This window comes from Amphiprion ocellaris, chromosome 7, assembly GCF_022539595.1.
Source record: "Amphiprion ocellaris isolate individual 3 ecotype Okinawa chromosome 7, ASM2253959v1, whole genome shotgun sequence".
NCBI lineage: Eukaryota > Metazoa > Chordata > Actinopteri > Pomacentridae > Amphiprion > Amphiprion ocellaris.
In genome coordinates, this window is record NC_072772.1 from 8991118 (window position 1) to 9012920 (window position 21803).

General features: G+C 39.1%; 1 protein-coding gene across 3 annotated transcripts; it reads right to left on the reverse strand.

Annotated features, from left to right (window-relative positions):
• Window positions 1-225: 225 nt before the first annotated feature.
• Window positions 226-21446, reverse strand: LOC129349302 (uncharacterized protein C14orf132). 3 transcript variants are annotated; one of them, XM_055012139.1, is made up of 2 exons: window positions 21251-21446; window positions 226-1175 (listed from the first exon to the last, which is right to left on the reverse strand). In XM_055012139.1, exons 1-2 carry the CDS (start codon window positions 21275-21277, stop codon window positions 957-959), a joined length of 246 nt encoding a protein of 81 aa, XP_054868114.1. In that variant the 5' UTR covers window positions 21278-21446; the 3' UTR covers window positions 226-956. The 3 variants fall into 3 exon arrangements, 1 of the variants encoding a protein (XP_054868114.1); XR_008602253.1 differs by lacking the exon at window positions 21251-21446 and adding an exon at window positions 7717-7843 and having other exon boundaries at window positions 1034-1175; XR_008602252.1 differs by lacking the exon at window positions 21251-21446 and adding an exon at window positions 7713-7844 and having other exon boundaries at window positions 1037-1175.
• Window positions 21447-21803: the final 357 nt, after the last annotated feature.

The window sequence follows — 21803 nt, forward strand, 5'->3', positions numbered from 1 at the left end:
TCAAAATGAATAAATTTAAGATTTTGCTCTGGGACTAGCACTAGTTAAAACATGGTAATAAAATGCTCACATGGAGGCTGAAATAAACATCTCTGTGACGCATTTAGTTTTTAGCCTTAAGGGACAAACCAGAGGACAAGTTCAACTGAACAAGAATTCAGTGGCCTCCGTTTTAACTATTTAAGTAGAACTGTTTACAAAGAACAATGCAAGCTGGACATTGAATCATAGTCATGTGTTTTAATACATTTTAAACAGGTTATACACAAAGAAACAAATGCTGAATTATGATCACTTTCTATGTAGTAGTATCTAGTTTCTTTGGTGGTTAACAAGCTAAGAGTTATGAATGCATTAAATGTAACTTAAACTAAGCTCTCCAGTAATAACCAGTACAAAGTCTACAGCAGGATTGTATTTAAACTACGTATGACATGAAAGTAACATAGAACAAACTGTAATGTGTAGGTTTCACTTGGATAATTTAAGACGCTAAATATGTGCAGGGTAGTTTTATTAATGTTTAGTTAGATAAAATGTACCAAACTATATACATGCATGGCTTCTGTATGTTTGTGGTCTGAATTTGGTCGGTTTGGCATTGCCCAGTTTCCCCAGTGGTAAAATCCCATTGGTACCATTGGTAATCTTTGTTTTGTGGCTTTTCTCTTATAGTTGTTGGGATGTACAACTGAACAGAAAAGTCACAATCAGCTCATCATTTCATTCTGGTAGTTGTTTTAAACAAATGAGTGAAAAACTTGAATGAAGAATCCCATGCAAATTCCCTTGCAAACCTTAAATTAAAGCTGGCATTTCCAAAAATCCATGGTGTCCATCTAAAAGTAAGGCTATTTTACATCATTTCTGAAGAAAAATATATTTCCAGGATATACAAGGTCTCCCATGTCCAGCAGCAGCAGCAGCAGTTTTAGCTCCACTCGTCCTCCGTTCTGTCAGAAGGCACAGGCACAAACCACAGCCACCACCACTATGTTCCCAATGGTTGCCAGCACAGCAATCCACAGCCAAATGGTGTCACTGGACACTTTCCCATCATCCTCTGCTTCTGAGGGTCGCGAATAGCCGGTGTTGAGGTTGGACGTGGACGTCTGCAAGGACGTATTGCCGTTGTACGGAGAATCCATGAAGGCCCCGCTCACAGCCGGAAAATGCTACCAGGCAGACGGAGGAAGGAAACAAGACAGAGAGAGGAGTTTAGATTGTTTTAGATTTAGATTGAAATTGAATTTAGTTTTGGTTTTTGGGGGAATTTTTGCCCAGTGTCTTCGGAAAGTCGTTCTCTATTTCAGTAAATAAAGAAGTCAACAAGAATATCAAGAAATGCATTCATATAATGGCAGTGAGTCCTACATCTCTTTATTTTCTGTGACCCAATCTTTGAAACAGAAACACAGCAATGCATTTTGTTTTTTTTCATGATTTATGTTAGGTCTTACAGAAATAGGACAAAATCTGCTGAGTCAAAAAAAACATACAGCAACTTTGATTTCTCAGTGGCTTAACTTGTTGGTGATTATGATTGACTACAGCTGGTGACTTCTCTGAGCCAATTTATATAGGACCCATTTGGTATACTCATTAGAGTCAGCCACAGATACTACAACTGAAAAATCTCAGGCGCTCACCAAAGATCTGACAAGGCTAATCACTGACTTATACAGTATACAAGCTATCACCCACTGCTGAGAGACCGTTGGTCAAAATGGTTAAGAGTCAAATAAGAATCACCAAAAAGCAGGTCTGCAAGAAATTAGAAGCTGCTGGAACACAGATATCTGGATCCACAGTCAAGCATGTTTTACATAAGAGGTTAAAATGAAGTTTGTTGTTTGCTGCTGATCACTTGGACAAAGAAAAGGCCTTCTGGAGGAAACTTTTGTGGTCAGATGAAAAAAAAAATTGCTATTTGGCCACAATGACCAAAAATATGTTTTGAGTGTTTTGAGGAGAGAAGATGGGGCTCTTAACTCCAAGAACACCAAACCTACCAGCAGACATGGTGGTGGTAGTATTATGCTCTGGGGCTGTTTTGGTGCCACTGGAACTGGAGCTTTACACAGTGTAGATGGAATAACGAAGAAGGAGGATTACCTCCACATTCCTCAGGAAAATCCAAATGCATTAACCAGAAGGTTGGGCCTTAGACACAGTTGGGTGTTGAAACAAGACAATGAACCAAAACACACATGAGAAATGATAAATAGGTGGCTAAATTAGGTTAGAATTACATTTTTAGACTTGTATTGTCAAAGTCCTGAATTGAACCCCATCAAGAACCTGTGGACTGTGCTGAAGAACCTAGTCTGTGTCAGAAAACAAATTTAGTTTAACTATACTAATTCTGTCAAGAGTAGTGGTCAATGATACAACCAGAAGCTTGTGGATGGCTACCAAAAGTGCCTAGTTGAGGTGGAAATGACTACAGGGATATTTAACGAAATATTAGTATTGCTGTATGTACATTTTAGACACAGCAGATTTTGTCATATTTTCAGAAAATCAAATCTAAATGTATGAAAGAATCATTGTTTTTGTTTGCGCGCGTGTGCGTGTGTGTGTGTGTGTGTGTGTGTGTGTGTGTGTGTGTGTGTGTGTGTGTGTGTGTGTGTGTGTGTGTGTGTGTGTGTGTGTGTGTGCCTGCATGAGTGTGTGTGTGACAGAGACGCATGGGTTTCAGTAATTCCATCATAGAAAATTCAGCATTATAGGAGTCATTGAAAACTTAAGACTGCTGTGATATACATGATCTTTAAAAGTGCATGTAAACTTTTGTTCATGACAGTACATTATAATCACATCAACCATGTTTGTGTAATCACTCTCACTCCCAGAAGTATTTCACAAAACTAAAACTCAAAAAAAAAAAGTTCTTAGCAAGCTGAACTCTAATTTTGTGGGTAAAATTTCCTTTTTTGAGTATATATTTACTGATCAACAATAATTACTTTTACAATTGAGAATATGTGTAACAGAGTAAAACAAAGTTTTGAAACTCATATTTAACAATATTTAACATTCCTCTTAGCAAGGTCTCTAAATATAGCCCTAAAGATATGTTCAACTTTAGATAGATGATGCAGTGATAAGAATGGCATGGTTGAACAATAACATGTTCTGTTCAGGAGGGTAAACCCACAGCTGGGCCTGGTCTCAGGACAGCTGCAGTGCACAGCCAAGGGAAAGCAGCATCTCTGAGGGATTAATTCTCAGATGGATTAGCTAAGTATGTCACAAGCATCACATTTCTAAAAACTGAACCGAGAAAAACAGAGAAGTTGGAAGGGAAAAAAATATGTAGATAATCAATCCCAGTTTTTGTCTCAGGTGGATGTGTTTGTGAGGGCTTCTATTGTACCTCATCACACAGAGAGGAAAGACATACTGGACATACTGCTGGAGCTATAACCTAAAATGAAGAAGAACAAACAAGCCCACACATGTATCTTTCTGTCTCAGTAACACACATATGTACACATGACTGTAAAAGCCACCTGTAGTTTGAGTTACTTGTGCTGCTGTCAGCTCTTTATTCGCGAGGTGTGACACCTATGATTCACCAGACTTGGGGCTGATACTCAGGTGTGCGAATTTAATTTACTGTAACTTTTCACAGAAGCCCGCCAACACACCGCTAAAAAAGAGATATAAACACAAGCGCACTCTGTTAGATACGAGTCACAGGATGCACAGTTCGTGATACAAACAGACAGCTCAGTGGCCATTAATAATTCCAGTTTTCACCCTGACAGCTGAAAGGTTCAAGTGAGTCTGACCCTTTAACTTGCAGGCGTTTTAGCATGTTAAAGCCCCATTCTAGGCTTACAGAACAGCATCGCTTCCACTCTTCACTGTCAACAAATAGACTTCAAATCTGACAGTGTTTGGGAAAATCCTCCTATAACCTCATACGCAGAATATATTTAAGTCTTCATTTGATTCAAATAAAGCTGACTATGTAGTGGAGTCAAGTTCCCCAACTTTACGAGAGAAGTTCAGATTCTGTGATCATTTTTTTTTAAACATGACTCAATAAAGGTTCAGCTAAATCTCCAAAACATATTTTTCCATTTATTTCTGTTAATATTTAGTTGTGCAGCTCTGATTTGCCTGTTTTTTATGGATAATCTCAGCCCCAGTGGGTCAGGGGGCGGATGTTAGAAATTTTAAGAGCATATTGATATTTACACCCACTGAGGGACTATTAAAGAACATTAACTTTAATTCAGCCAATGAATAAATGGTTCTTACTGCTCTGTGTCAGTGTGACTGCAGCTGAGGTCAGGCCCTTGTGACTGTAAACAGATTTATTTTTCATTCCCATGTGGGCCTGGGATGCCAAAGTGAACATCAGGTTCTGCAGATGTGACTTAAGGGCAAATTCTCACTTAGGACAGCCTCCCACTGAGCAAAGTAAAAGTACAACTGTTTCACTTTCGTCATCACTGAATAATACAAGAGAAACCCATTACAACTTTTGCAGTGCCAAAGCTCAGTTAGCACTTGGACTGTATACATACATATGCTGAAATAATGGGAATTCCTTTTAAATGAAGTTTTAAAATAAAACAGTAAAACGGACAAGCATTTTTGCGTAATTTCAGTAATAATCTCCTCTAACACTGACACACCTGGAATTGCAATCACATGACCAATCACATACACTGTGTGATGTAAATAGGAAGCAGAGGGTTGGTTGTAAAGTAGTAAAGCCATGAATACAGGTATGACAAATGCAGTGAATGATAGGACTTGGTGAAGAAGCAAACATGTTTCTCCGTGTCAACATGTCAGGGCTGCAAGCCCAAATTCTGAACATCCTTACACTGGAAGAATGCATTTGCATGTGGAAAAAAGGCCAAAATACATAGGAAAAGCAAAATTTTGACACACTAGTACATATGGATAAGACCTTATTGTAATGTCTTTACAAACGCGATGGGGTACTTCCACCTAAACACTTTTTGACATATTTCAGGAAGTACAGCTATTCAGTGACCTGTTTTGAAGGAATAGAAACGTAGGACAATGATACATGGTTCAAATATCCACTGCTTCTGACAAAATCAACTTCTTCAATCTGTCTTTGCACCTGCTCATGTGCGCATGATTTACTGTACAGCTTCAAAAACTTTCTCAGCTTTACTTGACTTGACAAGAAAACCAGCTTTTTGTATCGACATAATAACATCCACTGGACACAAAGAAGGTCCTCAGACAGAGAAAAGGTTGGTCGATGGGCAAAGATCTGAGACTAACAGGGATGGGCACAAATATTATGGATGTCTAAGCAGAAAACATCCATTAATTGACTGAGATGTTAAATTTAGATGCACTGCATTAAAAATCCTACTCATATGGGAACCAAACAAATAAAATTACATCTACATGTCTCATCTAAGAGGATTCCAGACTTTACATGATGTATATTAAATCCCGCTCATGTACAGTACGATGATGACTTCCATTATCCGTCATTATTCATGCACAACTGTCATGTATGTTTGACGTGTGTTTTCATTTCATCTGAGAAATAAATAATAAAATAAAAGAGTTGAAAATGTTGCAACCTTTAAGATATGGCAGCATAATTTATGAGAAAACTTTAAGAGCTCCCACATCAACCACTTAATATGTATATTTAATTAAAACTGCCTCCCAGGGTTATTCGTGACTGAAGGAGGAGGAAATGCCGCTGCTTTCATACTGGTTTGGAAAGATACAATGCAAAGCACTGAACATGCGGCTGACTCCCACAAACAAACTATTCAATCCGCCGTTTCATTCAAAAGCATCTGACTGGAGGCGGCGTCTCGTTCTGTGAGCACCAAAAGGTCATCGACAAAAACAACAGTGACCACGAACGTGTGCAGGTGTTGTTACGCCACATGCCTAGAAGACAAATTGCCCAAAGATGCAATGAGTTTGTTTTTAGAAACACACAATTTGAACGCAAAAGGTTGAATGTCTGATGTGTTCTGAGTAATAAGCTGGAAATGGCAGCTTGTGGAGGCCCGACTATGACCAGGAATACAGTATGCAGACGGACAGATTACAGATCATATACAAAGGTCACATTTGGCACAGATAACTCTGAGACAACTCTGTCTTTTTTGATGAAATGACATGAGAATTAACTGAACTACAATCTAATATGAGATCACAATGCTACATGGGTGATGGTTTGACAAAAAGACTACATTCCAAAAAAAATAAATAAATGAATGGAAAAACTTAACAAATGCAAAAACCATCATAGCCTCAAGATGTCAACACAACCCCATTAAAAACCTGTTGGAGATTTTAGATCAACATACAAATATTTACCACAGTTCATAAAATATTGTAGGTTCCCACCAAATTCTGCCAGTTAATCTTTTAAGTAATCTTTTTTGCATATTTTTCCCCATGCACCAAACAGTTCCCAGTTAAAGGCAGTAGCTATTGTTAAAAGCTGAATCTTCATCAAGTGAGTGGTGGGAACAACAGCACTCCCTGACAGACACACACGAAACATGCATCCACTCACTGCACTGAGTATCAACACTGAGCTGTGCAGAAAAGCAGCAATCTGTTCATTCAGACTTAAGTTACGGTTATGTAATTAACCGACCTCTTTTGACGCTACGACAGCTTCATAGTTTCGCTGTTTCTGTTTTATTTATGTGAACAGAAAAAAGTTTGTTACCTCAACATTTCCTCTTCTGCGTCCGCTGACAAGAGTGAAAATAGAATTGAAATCTTATGTCATAACAGACAAGCAAAAAACTGTTTCCAACTATTTTTTTCATTTCATTGATAAATTCTTCTACCCATTGTTCCAGCGTGGTTATTTTAAGACTCACCATGATGCATGTGGTTGAAAAAGCGTTTGTAAGACTTCACAGATTTGTACGGTCCACATATGGCAAATAAGGACAATTGAATTAAGAATGGCATTCTGCAGCCAGGCACAGTTACAGAAAACCAGCAACTACTGCTGGCCACACAAATTTGGTAGAAGAGCAAGTCGGTTCTGGACACTTAAAGTAAGGAAGTGATTTATTAAAGCCAGGAACACACAATCAGCCAACAGAAAAAAAGGAAATAAAGGAGCCTAGTAATAAGCAAAGGGGCCAAAATTGAAATTGTGCAAGTGATTATACAACAAAATCCAAGGAAGAGGATCTAGATTGTTCTGAAACACTCTCAAGCATCACAGCATCTCACAAGTCAGCACTAGATCACTGGTTTCATACAAAACTGCACTTGACACACATGCTAATGGATTCTCTGCAGGTGGAAAGAAAAGCTCATCCACTGGAGGTGTATGTTCTCTGGTGTAATATTACATTTGTCTCACTGTCAGAATCTAACTCGCACCGAAAGCAGCAGGATATCACGCCATGTTTGCACTTTCAAGCATAAATAGCACTCAAGTTATTCAGTAAGTTAAAGTTTCCAAATGATCCCTTTCCAACATGCAGGTAGCTATTTCTAAAGCACGACCAAGAAATGAATCTGTCACAGGTCATTAGATTGACATATTCTTTAAAAATCACTATAGGGTCTCTGCTACTTGTTATTTCTTTTTATATCAGCTTCCACAAACAGAGAAGAGAACTGCTGTAATTTCTCTTTGATTAGAGAAAATGAGAGAGATAAAGATGTGTATAAAAATTACTGATAAAGAGTGAGAAAGAGAGTTGTACCTACTGCCGGCTGTATATGAAGGAAGGAATCAGATCGGATGTTGCAGTCTGTCCCGTACTATACTCTGACTTAGAATGAGTGCATCCAGAGACAGAGAGAAGTGGCGCTTCATAAGGATGAGAGACTGAACTCCATGTGTGAGAGAGAGAGAGAGAGAGAGAGAGAGATGGTGGGAGTGTACACCGAGAGAGGGAGGAGGGAGGGAGAGAGACGGTGGGGGAGAGAGAGGGAGAGATCCTGTATAGTGAGAGATGAGCTTACACTGTGAGAACATGTGTGTGAGACTAATTTACAGAGCCTGCTGTGAGAATGCAAAAACGTGCGCTTGTGTGTGTGTTAAATGAGACTCTTGGCACACTGTTGATATGTAGGTGTACAAAAAAAACGCATCTTGTGATGAGTGTGGGTTAGAAACTTTCATCTCTGCAACAGCTGAGCTGGATGTTTCTAACCTCATGCAGACAAACGACATCCTGCTTGCAAGGTTTTTATCATGGCATCAATTCAAATCTAAATGAACCATTTCAGTCAGAAAAGATGACAGCTATCAGGTGTCATTTCCAAGTTTGTGTAAATGTAAAAAAAATAGCGTAAAAACACTATTTAAAGGCAAAAGACTTCTGTCCGGTCAGGTGTCAAAAATTTTCAGTCTCAGTGAAGGAGAAAACTGTCACACAATAAACAAAGCAAACACATGCCGTTGTGTTTTACTGGAACAATCTCAAATGGGAAGCACAAGAGAGTGGATGGATGGCTTGATGGAAATCTCAACAGCACTGTGAGCAAATAACATCCAAGTCAACCGGCTGAGTCACCAGGTTGATGACCTTTCCTCCATTTGACTATAAGACTGTGTGAATGTGCAGGTAGCAGCAAGTGACTCAATCAAAATCAAAATGAAGCCTCGTGTGTGTTTGTGTTTTTCACACACATGCACGTGTACATATGGTATGCACCTGCGTATCTGCGTGCAAGTTAGGGCCACGTATGTGTGCATTTTGGTAAATATTAATGGCATATGGGTGAATGAATATGCACAATTTAGAGAACATGTGTTTCCCTGCTTGTGTACATCATGTTCTGTGAATCAACGCAGAAAACATCTGTCTTAGCCTGTAGTTTGTCTCATAGTCACGTTTCAAGACTGTTTCCTGTTAAGACAATGAAAATGGGTCAAATAATCTCACTTATACGCAAGACTGTGTTTCAGAAATTTTTCATTTGCAACATGCGAAACTGAAATGAATGAAAGAACCTACAAGACCTACAAGATGGCAGCTTTTTTTCTTTCCATCCCTTGCTGGCTTCACAGCTTCTAATCCTCAAACAAAACCACATACAGCAGGAGTAAAAAAAAAAAAGGAAAGAAAAAGGAAAGTTTAGAAAAACAATAAGCAAAAAGAAAAAAGATTATTGCAGAATAGATGAGAATGAACAGCAGTGCCTCTATGATGTGTTGCTCACATCATGTCTTTCCACCTCTGAGCAATTCTTCTCCCTCCTTTTCTTTTCCTGTCCTTATTTTCTCCACTTCATTTTCATGGCTATTTTTTCTCTAATCTTCTCCTTTGCCTGACACTTTTCTTCTTGCCTCCTATTCTGACTTAATGACATAATATCCAAACTTAAGCCTTCATGCTTCAATTGACGCCAACTTCTACTTCTCTTTTTGGCTCCTGAAGTTCCAGTTGTCACTTATTGAAGCACTTATGACTACCATGACCTGGATGACTAAGGATCCACACAGACAAATAGTGTACTTCTGTGCTTCCCCTTCCTCCCGTTATGTCACTACTGTCTGTGTCTCTGTCTCTACAAACTCGCATTGTCCTCTCTGTAACCACATTTACTCTCTTTGCTATCACCTGTAAAATCAGCACATCACCACATCTCTACTAATCTTCTTCACATATTTTTTAATGACTACTTTCTCTCCATAAGTCCTCACATTCATGGCCATTTTCCCCATGCATCCCTCCATCCATCCCTCCATCCATCCATCCATCCATCCATCCCTCCATCCATCCATCCATCCATGCATCCCTCCATCCCTCCATCCATCCATCCATCCATCCATCCATCCATCCATCCATCCATCCCTTCCAGGGGACTGCTATGGCGTGCGTTGCTGCTGGCCTTGCATTGCTAGAATCAGACATACATGACTTCAAATCTCCAAACCTCTGCAAATGAGAAGCTGCTGCTCTCTGACGTATTGAGGGCACACTGTAACTTTTATGTATAATAAGTGGGCATATGAGTCGGCTTCCTGTGCCCATCTGTGAGTGCATCCTGTGGGGGCTTAGAGGGAGAAAGCTCATGTGTGTGATCTTCGTTTGTATATATGTGTTTGTTTATTTCTCTGTTGCTGTTCTATATGCACAGGTGCATCCACTGCCTGTATGTACATAAACCTTCCTTCTGTGTGTGTGTGTGTGTGTGTGTGTGTGTGTGTGTGTGTGTGTGTGCCAGGAAAGTGATGGTTTATAAAGTTATATAATGATCTTCTAAGTTGAAGGGGAGATACAGAAACTGCCTCTGGTAATCCACACACAAGGGACAAATTAACGTGCACACATATGCTGTAGGAACACACATTCATCAATCACTGCAAGCGTAAAGACAGTAACACACACACACACACACACACACACAACCACATGCTGGAGGCTGCGGGTTATTTAGAATGAGCCGAAGAGAGCCCAATAATGGGATCTGAGCTCACAGAAAAATAACTTTCCCATGATTAGCCAAGGATGGGGGCAGAACTCACTCACTTATCATTCATGAGGCATTTGTTTCACAAGCTATTAGTGTAGTCCTTGATGTGAAGCTAGCTCGTGGGCAAAGATAATTTCCGCCATGCAGCCGCACATTAGCAAGAAACTTTAGCAAGACGTGGGGTAGTGTGTTCCCTCTTTATATTTGATTATGAAAGTCACCAAATATATATTTCCAGGGCTGGAAATTGGGATCTCCATCTGTAATCGCTTTAACAGAAAAACAAGGATGGATACGAAGAGGGGGAGGAGAGGAGAGAAAAGAAAGAAATGAAAGGGTGAATAAACAGCCTCGCAGCAGCCAGCTGTTCCTCTCCTTTGTGAAACATCTGTCATAGAATTAGAAACTCGGAAAGCGACAGGGGTAACGTAGAAGACGGGGAAAGAAAATAGAGATGAAGAGAAACAAAAGAAAGAATAAGAAAAGGCTAAAACAAACAGAAAATAGCCGCTTGAATCATTCTTTACTCTCCTGCTTAGCAGTTCAGTTTACTCCAGTTTGTTTGTTCAGAGCATTAAGTGAACATTAAATTTGACAAAATTTGAGCACCAAATTGAAGATTTGGTCATGCACACTAGGCGTGTCAGATCTGGTCTGCATGTGTTCTCACCCTATTAGGTAATAAACAATAATAAACAAATAGGACTACACATATGGTGCTACACAAGAAGCAATTTGCTGAGAACGACAAAATTTCAAGGCAATCCATCCAAGACTAAATTATTCAGTGTGGAAAAAAAGTGGTGGACCAGCCCTCATTGCCACATGCAAAACTCCATTGCTAGTGCAACTAAAAGCTGTTATGAAACCTCATTCAAATCCAGAATAAGATCATGTCCTGTGGTGAGAGTGTTTATGCTGTGCTGCAGCATATTTCTGATGCATAAATATGCTGTGACATGAGGCCAAACCCTGCAGCCATGGTCAAACCTGATGTGCTCACCTTAAAAAAAAAATGCCTGTGTGACAGAAAAAAAATGCAATTAACATTCAAAATGAGCCACATCTGGTGAGTTAAGACAGGATCCACGTCAGTTTTTGACACTGGATTAATTTTAAAAAGCAGTCAAGCACAGCAAAGTCAGATGATTTGAAGCACTGAGGCTGTGGTGAACCATCACCCCTGAAGTCTTTAATATGAACAGATAGTATTTTCTTTATTAAATTAACTTCTCTTTAAATCACCATTGTTAAACCACTCATTTCCTCTATCTACTTTCAGATATGGAATTAATTTATCTTTTAAAATGAAAACATTGAACAAACACTCCCAAAAAGAGTTTGTAATAAGGCAGTACATTTAAAGTTCTGCAGATACTGTCTCCTGCTGGTTGTGGATTTTGCTTTTGAATTAAAGCTAATTTGACTGAGGTCGCTTCAAATGACTCTCAAGACACAACAATGGAAACCAAGCAAATTAAGTCAAAAAAGTAGCAGCAACTGACAATAATTTCCAGAATTTCCAAGTTATTGAGCCGTTTGATGAAAAGAAAATACCGCTGCTGGACTATGGCCGGGGGGACTCGAAATGACTGAAGTCGTGGCAAGAATAGAGGGAACAAGAATAACTGAGAAGGAGAAGAAGACAGAATGAGCAGAAAGAAGTGAGAGACAGAGGCGCTGACTGCACTGTATGGTTAGAAATAGTTCGCAACAGATAGAGAGCCGGAGACAGAGTCTTGTTCTCATGGCTGGTTGAATCTTGGCTGAGTTTTGCTGGAGGCTGACAGATGAACAACGAACTGCATTCACTGACAACAAGAAGTGACCTCAGCCAGCTTTCATAAGACCTTTCACACTTCGAACGCTCAAACAACTACATACCGGAAGGTGTGAATGTGACTTTGCAGATATTTTCAAGCCTCAAATACAGATGTCCATATGATTATTACATTTATGTATCTGTCTGATTCCAATGTGTTTTGGCTAAGGACAATTTTAGTAAGTGTCCCAAAAGAACATGTTTAATTTAACTACCTGTGAAGATGTCAGGTGACGTTATTGTAGAGTGATAAAGTCAACAAAAGGGTCAACAGAAAAAGATGTTGAATTCCAATTTCCAAACGTCGTTCTCTTTTCAGCATGACCACAATTCTGATGAAACTCGGTAAAATGGTAATTTTTGTTTACTTCCTCACATGTGCTTCCTCTTTGAGGTTGATGGTGAGATACACATTCCAGTCAATATTTTCATACTATTGTTAGTCTGACTCACTGCACATGGACTTTAGGTATAAGTATTAGTGTTACTGTTGTCAAATCCTCTTCACTATAAGAAATAAAAACCTTGGAGCCAGTAGCCCACATGCTAAATATTTCAGCTTTTGCCACAGGTTTGGATCGTGCAGTAAGGTACCCTGTCTCCACAAAGTTCCTATACAGCTAAACTGCATTCTCAAATATGAAAATGTTTGGAAGGATTTTAGTTTAAAATAAACATCATCTGTGATATGTTGGGAGAGATGGCCATAAACTGCCAGCTGGACGTTCACCCAGAAGACCAGGGCCAGAGAGACCATTAGTGCTTTCTGTTGTTAACTTTTGGTTTCCACTTATTTTCTGGTTAAGTTTATGCACCAAAACTACATAGTTAGATTTAGGAAAATATCACACTTTTACAGGCTAAAGGGTCATTTTGTTAGGTTTGTGAAAAATGTCATGGGTGGGGTTTACTTTAGCATTTACTACATGACCGAATCGTCCCCTCCATTTTCTGGGTTACCAGAGTGATAAATCCCATCCCAGGGGAAAGGGAGTGACAGTGAAGCAGTAAAATACAAATGCATGGATTGAGAAAGGTAGAGCTGCTGTTTTCACTGGGGAAACATCAGTTTTAATGACAGCACTAACTTCCCTGTGTGCAAATGTTCCACTAAAATACCTCTCTGGCCACTATTTTACAGAGACACCATCACTGCATCCTGGGCTTAGCTCCCCTTAATATGACTGTGATTAGTCAAAAGGCATACAAACAAGCCAGAGGGTTTTTACCCCTATTGCAGAATAATAATGAGGTGTAGTCCGACCATTCTGCCCAGCGTTATGTCAGCACTAGAGAACAGTCTGGCTATGTGATTGCACTATCATGTCTTTAATTTTTCAGCAAGCAAAACAAAATAGTATAAAATTTTCATGGTTCCATAAATAACATTTGCAACTATTTCAACTGTAAGCAACATTTACTTTTATCTTACCTTGTCAATATAGCATTGAATTCAGCATTTAATGAATTAGCAAGCTAACATTCAACCAAATCACAAAAGCAATAACTGTAACTGAAGTACCTCAGTGCTCGAACGTTCCCAGAAAGATTGCGTGCCGAGTGCACACAGACACAACCCTTAATCCACACGCTCCTCTTTTGATCACTCTCACCATACAATGCATTTCATGCTCTGTTGAGCTTCATTTAATTAAATCTGTGCTCCTCTTAACAGACACACCAGCACCATTACTGTTGCATGCACCGAGATGTGAAGTCTGCTAAGTGCATTTCGTGAATCCTGGCCTGAAAAAGCAAGTCACACTGCTTCTCTTTGTATAAACCGCAAAATAGTAACTTATTTGTTATATGCTGTTTGTAGTTATTAGCAGTGGATTCTGTCTTTAATTTTAACTCACAGATATCCACTCTTGTCTTTTAGAAATGATATTCCTGTAGTAATCTTTCAGAAAGACTTGTTGGTACAGGATCTCTTTCCTAAGAAGCTGGTAATAAAAAAGCATCACATAGGTATAATACACCACAGTATGCACTATTTTGTTTATATAAGAAGAAAATTGCTGCCTTTTGCTCATATGCTGTTTTACATACTATAGATGAGTTTTTATCTATATCAGGCATGCTTGTGAGGGTTCTTATACAAAGTCACATTGTAATGTAATGCATTATTAATGGTAAAAGCTATGTGAAAGAGATTATGCTGATCCACTAAGAAAAACGAAGATCTAAACATTATGACAATGCAGTAGAGATAATACAAAAATGCAAAGGTATCTCAGGAAATGAATAAACAGTTTACTGCATTTCAGATTTGAAGCTTATAGGCAACATGATTAAATGTGCAATGAAAATAAGCTTTTTCTCACACAATGTTTTTTAATATAATAAGGTTACCATTGGTCAGGTTAATGCTAAACGAAATAAACAAAAGATCTATAAAGGAAAATGTAATTTCTAATGTTTTGATCCTGGATAATGAAATCAAACCTAAATCACAAATGACAATGTATATTACCATTAAAGAAATGAGGCAATTATCAAAGTAATCAGCCAAAATGAAAGGTTTCTGCAAATGACATCATCACAGAACAGCCAAGTTCCTGAGGTGAAGTGTGGGTTGACAGTTGACTTATTTATGTAACAAAAGTGTGGTTGTGTCCTTCCACTTGCATGTCTGACGTGTGTATGTATCTAATCTGTCATGCCATCCAGTTTGAATGAATAAAGCATTACAGAGCTTATATTATTCGTGCCATAGGCAACTCACCGCCCGCTATGCTTAATGTGTCATGACCTTTTCTTTTTATCACTCAAGGTTATTTCAACGCTCTGTGTGCTGAAATAATAAAGGAACAGACACTGTAAAGACACTAACATTTTCGACGAAGAGGCGCTTCTTGCACAGTTCAAGCCAGTTTATACACTGGACACTTTGCTGATGATTTATGAAGCAGGTGAAACAAGCCAGATGCAGCTGACCAGAGTCAAGGCAGCTTTTTTGTGTAGCACATTTTAAACACAAAGCCTGTTCAAAGTGCTTTACATAATGCATTAAAGCCCCTTTAGAAGGAATGATGAATAAAAAGCAGCAAATTTAAGGGGTGGAAACCTGCTTAAATGAAAATTTAAAAGGTTAAGAACAGAGACATGAATACAGAACAGGTGGACAAGATGGTTTGTGGAGGCTTTTTAAGATTCAGTGAATGACAGACAGTCTAATATCCTCCAGAAGTTTGCTCCAGCTCTGTCCTGCACAGAACTACATGCTATTTCTCCATCTGTATGTCAAAGTAGATAAATATCCATTTCAAGTACTGCATGATTATTATTAATATCCATACTTTGTAGCATTCCTGCAAGTAAAGTGATACAGATACAGGATAAGAAGAAGTTTCAGAATAAAAGTCAGTGTCTGTGTTTTATGTGCATGTATGACCTGTTTCAGAGCTTCATTTGTTTCTAAAGAGCCTGAACCTCAGACTTTCTGACTACAACATTGTTTTTCTGATATACAGTACAAGTTTTAAGGTTGTAAAAGTATATTCAAGCAGTATGATATGAGTCATTTAGGTGTACTCAGTTTTTATTATTGTCACAGTTGTCTCATCTCTTAATCACAATGTGTTTGCTGAAAACAAAATCAGAAGAGATGTGAGGTAAAACTTTTGATTTGCAAGTCACCATATTATCAAATTCTAAATTCTTTAAGAAATATTGTTAAAATGTTGGCAGTCCCTTCAAAAATGCAATATTTGCCAACAAATGTAAAAAAAAATACAACAAATGCAATTTTTACATTAGTTATCTGGTTTTACTCTCACAGCCCAACAGTAGTGTGTGAATAACATGCATCTGCAATAAATTAGTAGAAAACTAAATTTTTTGCATTAAACCTACAGTGTAAGTTTTTATTGCTTAGTAATATAATTAAACTCAACCCAAGTTTCTCATACAAACACACTTTCTGTGAAGTAGGATTGCTCATGATGCATCAGACTTGCTGTCAGTGTCAAGCAGCTGCCCCCCGATAAAGTCTTTAGCAGATGGTAATCTGACCTAAACCTCCATCACACACACTCAGAGTGACATTACTTAATTAAGACCAATCTAACGTTCACCATCAGAGAAAAAGGGAGAGAGGGGAACCAGTCATCAGCACAAGGACAGCCGTGGAGGATGTGTTGCTCAAGGACACGTCATTAGTGGCAGAAAGAGCACAACTGCAATCAGCATCTACACAATATGACCCAGAAATCCAGAAGTGCTTGATGTAAGATAATTAGCATGACGGACAGAAATAACAAATGTCAGATGTGTTTGTTTTCTGTATTCCTCAAAAAATTACAGTAAAAGTAAGTGGAATTTGAGATAAAGACCACTATAATTGCCACGATGCTGACTGTATTTTTTGTACCATATGTAATGTACGGAAAACATGATTAAATTTACATCCATAACTTTGCTATTGTGACCTTAGAGCTGCAAAAAAATGGCAACCTAAGGTTTTGTTTTACTTTTTTGTTTCAGCCTCTACAAAACTTTGTTTTGTAGATGCATGGCTTCAGGTAGCAGCGACGTTCAGGCGTTGACCGCATTGTTCAGAGACAGTTAGTGTTGGATGATTAAGGACCACACATTGAGCACATCTGATTAACTATCCGAGAACAGATGGCTATCAGATGAGGCTTTCCATCAAACTCCTTCAGTCGGACAGGGTTCACAGCTAAAGCAGAGGGGCCCAGTGACAACAGTCAGTGAATTAAAGGGAAATACCACTCAACTCAGGTACCACGAAAGGTTTATTGTGAAGGAATGCTGTAACAGAGCTAAACTTTTGACCTGCAATTCAGAAGATAAAATTCAAACCAGTTGTGTTGAAAAACTTTGAGAAGACTGTGTTTTCTTGAGCATGTCACTGGACTTACAGTGAGGTGATTTACTACCTATAAGCAGATGGTTAGGAGATTTTCCATCAAATCTGCACAGCTGGACAGAGTAAACTACTGGAAATAGACACCTAATCTGCAGGAATGCTGCACATGCAATGCTATAAAATAATTGTTAGGCTCCTATCTGTGTATATTATTGTCATATATTTGTCAGCTCAAGTTCTGCGAAAACACCCCAGTGGGAAAAATTATGTATGTTCTTTACTGTAAACCAGAAGATGGCATAATTTCACACTCAGGCAGACAGCTGATTGGCTAGCTAGGCCTTCAGATGTGGCAGATGTCATAAGGAGCCTATTAAACTGTGCATATTACACAAGATTTTCTGTCTTGTCCAAAAATATCGAGAAATTTTAAATGGTGGCTAAGTCTCAATAATTTTTTTAGTGCTTGCCTGCAACTTAAAGTCAGTGTGTGTCATTTTGGCACTTTGTCATAGCGGTTTTCAAGATTATTACATCATTAAAATAATATGACATCAGAATCTGTCAGGGGCTCAGTTAATGCCTTTGCTCTCCTCATAAACAAATAGTATGTGCAATTTTTAAGGACAGACACTAAATATTCTTGATGAAAAACCTTTTTGCATAATCTAGAGGCATAGCTGTAAAAAAAAAAAAAAAAAAAAAAAAAACATTCTCAAGACCAGACCATAACCCATCATGCTTTTGTGTAGAGAGAGGAGAAAAACTACTTTGCAGCATTATTCTAAATGCTTCCTCTTTTAAATAGGGCAATAAAAAAATAGCAATTCAGTTCAGCAAAGAGTTCATGTGGAGGAAATGGGTCTTTCACTGTGCTTGCACTTAAAAGCTTCAATATTGTAACTACTTTCGAAACGTATCCATAGGCTTCATGGTAGTGCGGGTCACAAAGAGGACCCGGGTTGCAACATAAAGCATTACCCCGCGGCTACAACTGAAGCTCTTCATAGGTCAGAGGATGAAAAAATAAACACACACACATGCAGTATGCAGTAAACAGGGCAAGAATATACTACCATGATTGAGAGTGACAGAGTAGACAACTGCTGTGGTGAGTGTTGTATAAGAAACAAACACAGAATTGAGTCATTTCTTTATTCCTTTTGTATATTCTTCTCTACTGATAGAGGCAGTTTCTGTTTCCTTTATTTTGCTGAAGCCTAAAGCCTTAATACTCCCTGTCAAGCCCAAAGTGCACACTGGCATGCAAAGCTTAACTACACCAAGCCATCTACATGTGCTGACCCGTTAGTACTCTGTGGTCATCAGTCAAATCACACCTATATTCTAACTCATTCATCACATTGACCTCAAGTGCACACATGTAAAGTTTCATGAATGAATCTTGCACTGTTGTGACACTATCATGTTGACGGAATCTGTTCATGGACAAGCATATACCAGTCAGCCACAACATTAAAAAAACAGCCCAATATTGTGTAGGTCCTCACTCAATGAACACTGGCCCTCTGAGGATTGTCCTGTAGTTTCTAGGATATTGGCAATGGATCCTTTGCATCACATAGATGCTTGATCACATTGGGATCTGTGGAGTTTGGAGGCCAAATCAACACACTGGGCTCTTGGTCATGTTCCTCGAGCCATTCCTGAGCAGTGGAAGGTGTGCTTGGTCAATTTATGTCAAGGTAACATCCAAATTAATGAAAGGATCCAGGGAATCCCAGCTCACATCGCATTCTATTGACATGATCAGTCTTGCACACTTCATTTGTCAGTGGTTTTAATGTTTTGGCATATTCTATAAACAAATGCCAAAGTACACACACAGCTGCCTTTGTGGTACTTCCAGCTACTTATCACTCAACATCACCGGTACCGCTCTCTCCTGGCTCAGGTCATATCTTTCAAACAGACAACAATTCATCAGCATCAATAACTGCACCTCCTCCGTCGCTCCTCTGCTGCAAGGCGCCCCCCAGGGTTCGGTGCTTGGCCCCCTCCTGTTCATCCTCTACATCCTCCCTCTTGACAATATCATCCGCAAACATAGTCTCCACTTCCACAGCTACGCCAACGACATACAGATCTACATTTCAACCAAGTCCATCACCCCAACAACCTGCTCCATCCTGACCAACTGCCTCAGTGAAATAAAAACATGGATGCAAAATAACTTTCTTCAACTGACAACTAACAAATCAGACATGATAATCATCGGCCCCAAATCCCTCACAAAAAACACTGACAGCTTCACCCTGACCGTTGATAACTTCCCTGTGTCCCCATCACCTCACATCCGTAATCTGGGAACCTCACCTTCCAACAACACATCAACCAGATCACCCAAACCACCTTCTTTCACCTCTAGAACATCACCTACCTCCGCAAGTCACTCTCCTTCCCTGCTGCTGAAACCCTCATCCACACATTTATCACATCCCGAATTGATTACTGCAACAGCGCTCTTTATGGTTTATCCTCAAAAGTCCTCAATAAACTTCAGTATATCCAGAACTCTGCTGCCCACCTCTTCACCCACTCTCGCTCTCGTGAACACATCACCCCTGTCCTCCAAAACTTCCACTGGCTCCCCGTCCCACAACACATCCAATTCAAAGTCCTCCTGCTGACCCACAAAGCCATCCATAACCAAGCCTCCCCTATACCTGAGAGACTTGCTCCACCATCACACTCCCTCCCGCAGCCTTCGTTCATCTACCGCAAACCTTCTCTCCCCCCTGCTCAGAACCAAGCACTGAACCTGGGAGGACACAGCATTCTCCATATCTGCCCCCACACTCTGGAACTCCCTGCCACAACACATCCGTGATTGCACAGACCTGACCACTTTCAAATCACTCCTTAAGACCCACCTGTTCAGAACTGCTCTTAACACATAACATGAACTCATTTTTATGATGTATTTTATGACTTGTTTTATTTTTCTATTTTTAATGTTTGATTATTTTTATGTAAAGCGTCTTTGAGTGTTTTGAAAAGCGTTATACAAATGAAATGTGTTATTATTATTATTATCATTATTAATATGTGTCTCCAGGACCACATTTTTGCTATGATCACACACAAACAAGGTAGAAGCACTATGAACTGTGCTGTAATCCATCTATCCATTATCTATACAGCACTTAATCCTCATTAGGGTCACGGGGGGGGGGGGCTTATCCCAGCTGACTATGTTATAATGCCTAGTGAAAATGTGTGCTATGCCTGTTTATAAAAGGTGAAAGCACCTTTTGTTTTATGTTATTTTACCTTAAAATGTATTAACACTGGTGAATAAATCATAACAATTATACAGTAGCAACAGAATATGTGTTCAGTTTTCACCAGGTGAACAGAAACCTCATGGATGTCAGTATATTTGCAAAACTAAAACCCACATAGTTGTTTGTCCTGTTTCAGTGCATGCGTTCATGCAGGGACGCTTCACTCTACTAAGAGTAGGAAATAGTGGTCTTGTAGTGATTCAGTTTTTAAAAAAAGCATGAGTCTTTGTTTTCATGTCATCTTTTGGAGAAATTGCTTTGCAGACTTCTGAGTCACTTATTGCATGAGCACTGTCCAAATTTGTATATCTGACATCCAAAGCTGTACTTTGCAAATGTCCAGAAAAGTTTTAGAAAGCTCCAGTGACTCAGTGTGACTAACTACAAGTTCATAGTTAGCGGCACAAGCTGATTAAAGTAGATGCTGCAGGATCTGCCCTGTGCCTCCTCCTGACGACTTCATCCAATGTGTAATGTTCTATCTGGCATGACCTGATTTGGGGATTTTTGTGACACAAGGCTATTGGGTTATTACTACTTTGATAATGGACTGTATCTAAATAAATTAGATAATAATATGAGCAAAATGTGGGGAAAAAAAGCATCTTAAATAAATCCAAAGGAGTAAACTACACAAAGGGCTATACAAGAAAAGCAAAGTCAGGACAAAACATTACAAAGTACAGCAGCATATTAGCTCGACTTACTTACAGTGAATAAACAAACTGCCCTTTAAAAACTGTTATTTCCTATTTTATCCAGTACATTACTCCTATGTACAAAAAAATAAATAAATGCCAAAGAGTCTTGAAGTAAGAACTTAAAAGGATGAACATGTTTCTGCCCCCTTACCTGTGCTGACATCAGTGATAACTCCATTATGCCTGGATCAATGGTTGCCAGCCTGAGCGTGTAAAGAAAACACTTTTTGCTGCAAAAGTAAGAATGATGACGGCAAAGAAATGCAAAGGAGAAAGGAAAAGAGCACAGGGAAGGTTCTCAGAGCAGTCCCGCTGTGCTTCGCTGAGTGTAGCCGTGGATGTGCTTCATAATGACACAACCAATGCTTTTCATGCTTCATGGAAGAGTTTATTCACTCAGCACATCCTCCCCTCCTTTTCCTCTCTCTCCTCTCTCTCTGTATTGGTGTAATGTTTGGGGAAAACTTCCACGTGAAGCATGACAGGAAAGCTATGCAAAATTATTGATGCTACTGTTTGTGGTTTTGGCATGAAAATTCTTTTGACTGCTGCCCATGTCTACCTGCTACCACTTATTTTTGGTTAAACCTTGTAATCCCAGAGTGGATCTTTGAATTATGCATCTCTGTTTGGAAATTTACATAAAAATGTGCGCATGGATTTGGTTTTTATGTCCACCGCAGTTATATACAACATTTCCTTAC